At 44.6% G+C, this 9,595-nt stretch overlaps 1 protein-coding gene across 6 annotated transcripts; it reads left to right on the plus strand.

The window, feature by feature from the left end:
* The first annotated feature begins 571 nt into the window (after positions 1-571).
* caap1 (caspase activity and apoptosis inhibitor 1) lies at positions 572-3,940 on the plus strand. Of its 6 annotated transcripts, none has more exons than XM_029251682.1 (7): positions 572-602; positions 772-890; positions 1,487-1,678; positions 2,157-2,241; positions 2,562-2,631; positions 2,972-3,063; positions 3,155-3,940. In XM_029251682.1, exons 2-7 carry the CDS (start codon positions 777-779, stop codon positions 3,562-3,564), a joined length of 963 nt encoding a protein of 320 aa, XP_029107515.1. In that variant the 5' UTR covers positions 572-602; positions 772-776; the 3' UTR covers positions 3,565-3,940. The 6 variants fall into 6 exon arrangements, with proteins under 6 accessions (XP_029107515.1, XP_029107513.1, XP_018615045.1 ...); XM_029251680.1 differs by having other exon boundaries at positions 576-664; XM_018759529.2 differs by having other exon boundaries at positions 576-664; positions 2,996-3,063.
* The last annotated feature ends 5,655 nt before the right edge of the window (positions 3,941-9,595 follow it).

Raw genomic sequence — 9,595 nt, forward strand, 5'->3', positions numbered from 1 at the left:
TGTTCTTAGTAGTAATTCATTATTATTATTATTATTATTATTATTATTATTATTAACAGGTGGAGAAGTAATGCCATAATGGCTGCTTTCAAATTAGGAGTATTAGTAATTTTTTATTTTAAACGACTGACTGTTACTGCTATAGTGACAGTGGTGAATATAACGACAGTTACTGACCCCTGGGCTGCAGTGATTTATTTTGCTAACGACGACTTCGATCATAATTTTCGGGAGAGCTGAGTGAGGAGGAGCTCCCCTCGTTCCTGTACAGTCAGTGTCGCTTGTTTAATTAATCCTTACGAAGATAAGATAACGCAACGAAAGCACAAGAAGGAAAAACGAATGCTAAGGAAACACACACTTTGCCAAGTCGAAGTACCCAGCACGATTTGGTGCTCAGGGCGGCACCGTGTCAAAAGATCTACACGACGGCGACATTTAAGCGTGAAGCTGGTTCTTCTATACTAAAAAGAAGAGATGTCCCGATCACGTGTATAATTACGTTATATTATGCGACAAGGAGGGCACCCTCGAGTGCTGATTGGCAGACCTCTCATCACGTGCACCATGACGCAACCAGTGCGCGACAACATTGTCTGTGGGTAAGGAAAGTACAGCGTCTGTTGTCGCCGCTGATATTCGCGTTTCGTTAATACACGTCGAGGTAATTTGAATAACAGTTTTGCACTTCCCACGTTGCTACAGAAGTGTGAGTGTTTTTATTAATCACTTCAGCGTCCGGTCGCTTAGTTTTTGTACTGGTTCCCATAGCGACGATGGCGGGAAAGAAATCGGGCAAAGAGAAGAAGAGGAGACACTCCCGTGCAGATGCCGGGCGAGGAGGAGCGGAAGGGGAGAGGAAGAGGAGGAACACCGAGTCGAGCCTGGAGGTGAAAGGCAGTAGGGCGGTCAGTGGGTTGGAAACGTCGTGTACGTGTAGGCTAGCGGTACTGACATCACCGGCGAGTCAGGTGCTGAGGCTGGGTGGAACGCGAACCCTAACGCGAACGTGACGTCATTCTCGCGGTTATTCACATACCTACAGGACAACTAGAGTCCAGTGATTGCAGTGCATATTCCACCGAGAGAACCGAAAAGGCATGTGAAGTGGTAGCACTGTTAACTGTTTGTTTGTCTTATCCCTTTGTTCAGTCAGTGCGCTGTGGGATAAAATAAAGTGAAATGAATTGAATTGAACACCCATTCTCGTTACCACTAACTGCGAGTCAAGTGCAGCAGGGTCAAGTGGTCTGGAGCCTATTCCAGAAGCACATGGTGTGAGGCAGCAAGGTACAATAGGGAGAAATTCCATCAGAGAGCAATCAAACACGGATTGAAACCCACGTCTGAACGCACAGCCCAGTACCTGCCGGCCCACGCACGCCTGGGCCGGGTGGACAAACTCCTCCCAAGCACTAGCTTCCATATCAGCCGTCAGCTGGCCAGTGACATGACCTGCAGCTCATTCAAGTGTCTCTGCTTCCAGCCGGACTCCAAGGAGGACGGTGAAAATCGGGCGGTAGATGAACCAAGCGACATCGAAGAGGGCGGCCTGGACCTGAATGTGCCTTTCAAGCCCATCAGCGCCTACATGTCAGACAGGCAGGAGATGCTGGAGCAGTGCTTTCGTGTTCTCGGCGAGAACAAGCTGAGGAAAATGCTGCCGGACGAGCTGAAGGTCTGTCTCAGCTTATGGTTGGTGCCGCTTTGTCTTTGATCAGTGTTTTCGTTCTGTCCGCCTCAGCTCTCCGTCTTCGTCCCTTTCTAAGCACCTGTGTCCTACTCATTTTTTGTTAATTTGTCTTTTCTCCATGATGATTTACAGTGTGAGCTTTGTACATTAAGCTGCTTACACTGGTTTGCCAGCTTATTTGGCAGCATAATTTCCACTCTATTAGTTCAGGGTTAGTACTGTGATCAGGGAGATCAAGCCCAGTCTCAGTATCATATTTCCTTGTGTCTGTATCTCTCCAGTACGGAGCCTTTCTCCCGTGATCCACTGCAGAAAGCAATCAGCTACTCTGTTCATATGTCCTGCGCAGATCATGTTTCTGTGTAGCACGGACTTGTGATTTCACCATAATGTAGTCAAAATCTGTCTTTGGCCCTCTTCTCTTTGCTCGAGGTTCGGTCTGACAAGAACTTACTGTTCACAGGACTGCACTTTCACTGAGATCAAGAAACTGTGCTGGGAACAACTGGAGCAGCTTGCGCAAAGTCAGCTCCTTCAGATCCTGGAAGGTAGCACCTCTTACGTTGCCTTTGGTTTCACATTTGTATTTATTTATTGTTAGATGCCTTTCTCTAAACTAAGCAGCATACAGCTCCGAATAAACAAAAGTGCATCACCAACAGGCAAGAGACCCACGTGGATACATGAGTCGTGAAGTACCTTCGTTTTTCCCAGCATATGTTACATGTGTAGCTGTACATAGAATTGATTTGGAAAAAAAAATACAACCTAACAGGTGATGTAATGATTCCCCCCCCCCCTCCTTTATGTACCTTGTTTAATATCCACATTTTTTTTTTTTTTTTTAAATTAATTTTTTGTTGACTAGGGGAAGAAGTAAATGTTTTTTCAGATGCTGAAGAGGAGGGACACAAAAGGAGAACAGAGACTGACAGCCAGTGAGTGAAGACCGAGAATTACTGCAGTGTGGTGTGTTGACCTTTCTGTTTTGGTGTTAGCAGCACACAGGTGAGGATGTGCGGAGAAAGGTTGAAGGAAGTAAAGTACGTTTTGTGGGAAGAATGTATAGGTTGTGGGAGCACATTAAACAAAACCTTTAATCAGCTTTAAAGCACCTTTCAGGTGAATCTCTGGGAAATGTCAGAGGATAACAAAGTAAGCCTCAGATTACTGTGGCTCCCTTTCCATTTGGAAATGGTTTGTATAATTCCATGTGACACGCCGACATGTCTTTTTAGTGCATTAGCGCGAATGCTGTTTTTTTCCGTGTTTATTGTGTGTGTGTGTGTGTGTGTGCTGTAGGCAGGACAACAATGTGGATTCCACGTCATCGCTCAAAGAGAATATGGAAATGGAGGATCTCAAACAAGGTACCTGTGAAATCCTCTGTCACTTTGTAGCTCAGATCTCAGGTGCATCACTTGTCATACACTCTTATTTCTTCCATTCCTTTCTGTGCAGTCGGTGGCGGGTCTGGGGAGGAGAGCGATGTTCTCAGCATCAATGCCGACACTTACGATAGTGACATCGAGGGGCCCAAGGAAGAGCCCGTCCACAGGAGTGTCCCGGCAGCTCCAGAGCCTGACGCCCCCAAGCCCCTCGACCCCAAGAAGGAGCTGCAGAAGGACATTGAGAAGAGCGTGAGCGAGATCCTGGCCCTGGGAGCCTCGCCCAACCAAGAACAAACGGATGTCCTGGTTCCACCCCTCAGCCTGGCCGCTGTCAGTCCATCTGCCCCCCTGAGTGGTCCTCCCCCTACTTCTGCCCTACCCTCAGCCCAGCAGCTGGAACTCCTAGAGCTGGAGATGAGAGCTCGTGCTATCAAAGCCCTGATGAAGGCCAACGAAGTGAAGAAGCAGGTCTGTAACTGACACCCTCCTCAGGATAGGTGCCACCCAGTGGGACTCTTAAGTTACTCTCAAAAGCAATGAATGAATACAAAAATGTGGGTTGACAGCCTACGTCTTATTTTTTAATTTTGTTTAATATCGAAGTTTAACAGTTTGTTTAATATATTCTTCATAATTTGCTGACTTGTTCATATGCTTTTTAGTTTTGTGGGTTTATAGACTTTCTACAGGACCACCTATTTTTTTTTGTTTTTTTTTTTTTTGGGAGGTTTAGAATTTTACTGTAAATGGACTGCTCGTACATTGTTGAAGCTATGTTTTTGTGGAAGATGTTTATAGTTGTGTTTCGGTGTTCTTTCTTGGACAAGGAAATGAAACAAACCTTAATAATGGCTGTTGAAAGAAGCTTGAACACGATTTACATTGACCGTTTTTCTTACAGTCATGTCATTTTCTTCCATTCCATTGCGGTGCAAAAGCCTTATGTTTTGTTCATTATCTATGCCAGGCAGTATTATGTAACATCCATATCAGAATATTACCTGTAATATTGACACACTGACAGGAGCTCGAATATAAAAACGTACTTTAGCTATTTTGCTTGCCTTAGACACATATGGAAATCGTTGGATTTGCATATTTTCCATTTCCAAAGCACAAAAGAATGTGTTCGTTCCATTCATTTCTGGGAATAATTCACTGCTTTTCACTTCTTAGTGGCAGAAAGGAACAAATCTGTATTATTCAGAAGCAAAAATGGTAAGTTAAGATTTTCAAAGCCAAGTTTTCTATAAAAAGACCAGAAGTTTCCTTTGTACAAATTCAACATCGACAGTTTGCAAATGCTGAAAGGAGAAAAAAGCGAGAAAACCAATTGCCTCACAAAACACAGTATTTTACCCCCTTATGCATTGTATTTTTAAAAAAAAAAACACAAAACATTGAAACAGCTGTTTTATTTTGAAAGGGTTTACTCTCCATAAAATCCAAATCATAATGAGCATAGGAGCAATTCTGCGTTTTATAAGTGTCAGTAAGAGCTGATAATGTAAGTTTAATTTGGGGTCAATAGTTTATAGTTTACATGTAATAGCAATGATGCCATGCCTGTCTTCTCCCTCAACACTTTCACCGGATATTGGGCCCCTTCAGCTCTCTGCCTCAGGTCTTTGTGTTGCTGCTGTTATTGACACGGAGAGACTGCTAGGCACCTTCTTAGCCTTCTGCCTGTACAAAAATCTCGGTGAGGCAGCCTTTGTGCATAAACATGAGTTTTTCTGTAGACCCCCAGCAGATAACATACTTAAGGATCTGTCCCTCTTTTGTGCATAATTCTCTTCATCATCGCAGACAGGACAGACAGCTGTCAGCTCTATTAAACGGGTTGGTGTTTTTCCACTGTCTTTGTAGCTGTTTTTTTTTTTTTTTTTTTTTTTCCCCTCCCCTCTTCAATTTTCACATCTACTTCAGAAGAACCTATTTCAAAATTAGTAGTATATTAAGAGTCGTACAGATGGCATTCATAGCAGTGTTTGTATTAAAGACCTAATTTTGTTTTGGTGTCAGGTTGTTGCCCACCCTGCAGAGGACAGCCAAGGCCTCCATTCCTTCCTGTTGTAGTGAGTCCCAGGGAAGAATTCATGGGGTGTGAGCACAGTGCTTTCCCCCCCCTTTACAGTACCCTGGCTATGTGAGGCTTTTTACTGTTGGTACAGCATGTGTCACTGGCTGGTTTGCAGCTCTTTCTCAGCTCTTGAGTGCTTCAGTAGAGCAGTCAGCTGGGCTTGGAGTGACTTCACCTGGTGCTCCGGGTGTAAACCAGGAGATAATTAAGATGAGTTTTTCAGATTGACCCAACGGAACTGGATCGCAAGGTCAGGTCTGTCCGTTGAAGAGTTTGAATGGCTCTGAGCTTCGCTGTGTGTGCGTGTGGTGAGGAGCATAACAGATTTTATAAGAAATAAGTAAATAAGTAAAACCTCATTCTTGTGATATAAGCAAAATGACTTTTCGCTCAGCTTGAGGGTGTTGGTTCTGGCCAAAAAACTATTTGGAGTGACAGTGCGTCGAAAAAATTAACTATGCTTAAAAAATTCAAGTACAAACATTTGGTGCCCCAGCAGTCCTCCCTTGTTACTCTGAGAGCACACACTCATGTGCCACACTCAGCCACATGTCATATCGCTGTGTTCCTCAAGGTGGCACTCTAACCCTGCTGTTTCTGTAATCGTGGAGGGCCTGCTTAGTTAAAGGGGTGGCCATTGTGCGGAAATTAAAACAAATCGGGGGGCTCTTCCACATTGATGTCTGACTTTTAGATGTGAGGAACTTGGACCAAGGAGAACTCATATGCAGCAATGAAAATATGCTGTTATTATAAACATGTGAGCTGATGACCACATTTGCAGTTGAAAATATTAGTGTTTGTGTAATTGCTTTCTCTCAAGGTGTTTAAGGCTTGTGCTGGTGCCGCTGGGCTCAACTGCGTCTCCTGCATTTGTGCTTTTCAGGTGAGCCCATCCATTACTCCAGTATCACTTCCCCCTGAGGTGTCCATTCAGACAAAGTCCCACACAATGTGTTTGCGTTCAACGCACCTACAACTTCTCCATATTCGCTGCGATGTTCTACATTCACATTCTGCAGAGTTTCCATTGTCAGTGTTAGTCTGTGAGGGTGAGATCAGTGTGAATACCTCGTACAGGTGGAAGCTTAGCTCTCCCGCTGTATTAATATTCTGCACCATTTAGCTCCAAGTGGAGATATTGATTTAATATCACCCCAGCGTGGAGCCCTGCAACCATGCACAGCACTAAGACGACTGGAGGACGGAGAATGGATTGGAGGTCAAATGAGAGGTGGGTGGAGATTGGTTATGGTGGCCACAGCTGCTCCTGGATGGATACATAGATATATTAGAGGATGGATGAACAGGTAATGCAAACTCAAAATTGAAGTGAAACCTCAAATAATTCCATTTCTCTCCACACTTTTAACATGTCAGGGACAAACCCACAAGTCAAAATACAACTTCTCAAGCTGTCATAAGTCTCATCCCCACAAACTATCTTCTCTCTTTATGAAGAGTCTCTGTTGCTTCGGTTGGCCACACCTGGTGCTCATTTCGGTGACACCTGGTGCTAGACGAGTTTCTAGATGCTGGTAAGGATCTGGAATCTGACTGTAGCCCAGGAGCGCGTGCTACAAATAACATTCCCTTCACACTGGGCTAATAGATTCCGAAAGGAAAGTGAATTTCAAATGAAAATAAGTTTCTTATCAGCAGTCCCAAAATGTGAGTGTCATAGCTGGAAACCTAATGCACACGGGAAAATATCACCACTTCGGTGGCCCAAAATGTACAGCTGTTTTTCAGGATAATGTTCAGAGCAGTATGTATTTGCAAAATACTTGGTGTTTGGGGGTGATTAGATGAGGCTGTAGTCTCAGGTTTTCTCCCACTTTTTGGGGGGGAAAAAAACCCATCAGGCATCACTCCAAAATTTTTTTAGCAAAACAGGCACCATGCAAACTGGAAATTGAAGGAAAATCTCAGACTATTACTATTATTTCCCCAATGTTAAAATGACAAACCCACATTTAACCAAACTTCTCAAAGCTCTCACGAGTCTCATCGACCCACCTGGTGCTCATTTCTTCCAAACGAAGGGCTTCCACATGTTGGTGAGGAGGGGGAAATGGCCGTCTGCTGCCCGACACACTTGGGTACGAGTGCAATGCTTGCAGCAGATAGGAACTCAAAAGTGAATAATCTCTCTGAACTCCCGTTTCGTATACCAAAGCAGCATTGGATGGAAGCCGAAAGAGCTGGAAGATGTTTTAGGTGAACTGGTGACTCTAAATTGCCCTTAGTGTATATGTGACTGCCCTGTGATGGACTGGTGTTCCTTCCAGGGTGTGCAGTGCTTCACATCCTGTGCCTCCAGGATACACTCAGTACCATGATGACCCTGCATGGGATTAGTGGATGTTTGTGGGTATAGGGATAGGTAATCACAGTTCTGTTTTTAGGACAATTATATACACACGTACGTGCAAAAATAAGCTGCCTTTCCTTCGCTCTCTGTGCTCCTCATGTACCCAAAACCAGCATGGTTTCTGCTGTTGAAATTGTTTCTTTTTGTTATTTTTATTTATTTTCCTCTTCCCACAAGAGTAGCGCAGGGTGGTGGATTGTGGGTAGTAATTCAGCCTGAAACGCCTTTGTTCTTGATAAACTGCGGTTCACACGGATGCAATTACATGCAGATTGGCAGCGGAAGCGCCCTTCTTGTGTGCAAATGAAATGCGGAAATAAGAGCACGAGTGCTTTTCCCTCGTATTTGCATTTAAAAGAAGCATTTTCTGTAAATGTAGAAATAATAACGCCATTCTCTCCACTGGCATTTACCAGCGGGTGTCTCACAAAATGTATTGCTCTTCTAAAGGGGAAAAATACTACCTCAAAAATATGGGCTTAAACAGATCCCACACTGAAGTGTATCTAATGGATGGGGAGGCAGAGCAATTTAGCAGCTGGGCTGTTTTTTTTTTATAGCCAAGTCGATACGTTGTGCCAAATTAAAAAGTTAACACAGTTGGGGAGCGGCGGAGATGCAGTGTGTGAAGGAGCTGCCCATCAGCAGGCCCCCGTCACTCCACTGACACCGTAAGCCATGCAAATGCAAAGGGCACCAGCACAAAATGCAGTAGCCAGAGTATTTCTGGACTGTATTTGTGATTTTCATTGCTGGCAGATTCCATTATGAATACACATGATACGTGTGGTCTTAAGACAGGGTTACAGGGTGTTCAGATATTTTTTTTATGGATTTTGCGAACACCATTGGGTCACTGCAACTTAGAACCAGTACACCGAGAAATTACAAATACAGCCAGATACATAAAAATAAGGTCTAAAGGTTATAACTTACATATAATATGTTGAAAAGTTCCTCCTGCAGTCCAAAGACATGCAGTTCAGGTGGATTGGTAGTCTACAGAGCCATCGCATAGAGCCACCACCTGCTCGCTTGATCCGATCCCATCGTCACAGAACATTTCCCCACAACTCTCCACCTTTATCTCTAAGATCATCAACTTCTTGTTTTCCTCTGGCTGTTTCCCAGCTGCCTTCAAAACTGCTTTCATTTCACCTCTGTTAAAGAAACCCTCCCTGAATCCCAGCTCAGTCCAAAACTACAGACCAGTCTCTCTGCTCTCTTTCCTGTCTAAAACTCTAGGACGATCAGCCTGTGATCAACTCAGATTTCCTCACCCGGAATCATTTCCTCAATGGATATCAGTCTGGTTTCAAAGTTGGTCACTCCACCGAGACGGCGCTTCTGGCGATGTCTGATGCTTTCCAATCGACTACAGCTGCCTCCCTCTTCTCGGTCCTCATCCTCCTCCATCTGTCTGCAGCATTCAACGCAGTCAACCACCAGATTCTACTCTCCTCTCTTAGTCAGCTTGGGATCAAAGGAGCAGTACTAAGATTGTTTGAGTCCTATCCCTCTGACAGATCCTATCAAGTGGTCTGGCAGAGCTCTCGTTCTTTTCCTCTGCCTCTCTCAACCGGTGTTCCATAGGGCTCAGTTTTGGGTCCTCTTCTCGATCTACACCTTAGCCCGGTCATAACCTCCCATGGATTCAAATATTACTGCTATGCTGATGATAGCCAGCTCTTCCTTGCCGCCTGCCTGTCGAACATTTCTGCATGGATGTCTGATCACTACCTCCAACTCAGCCTCTCTAAAACGGAGATTCTTCACCTTCCAGCTGGCCTGTCCTCCTGTCACTATCTATTGATCAAACTGGACAACCCACTCATTTTGCCTACCTTCTCAGCTAAGAGTCTGGGAGTGATGGTTGACTAGAGTCAATCTCTCTCTCAGCACATCGAAGCCACAACCCAGTCCTGCAGATACATCCTGCATAATATTTGCAGGATCCGTCCCTACCTCACAACTGACTCTGCCCAACTACTTCTCCAGGCCATGGTGACTTCCCGTCTGGACTACTGCAACTTTCTCCTGTGTGGCCTTCCTGC

Source organism: Scleropages formosus, chromosome 5 (genome assembly GCF_900964775.1).
Source record: "Scleropages formosus chromosome 5, fSclFor1.1, whole genome shotgun sequence".
Taxonomy (NCBI): domain Eukaryota; kingdom Metazoa; phylum Chordata; class Actinopteri; order Osteoglossiformes; family Osteoglossidae; genus Scleropages; species Scleropages formosus.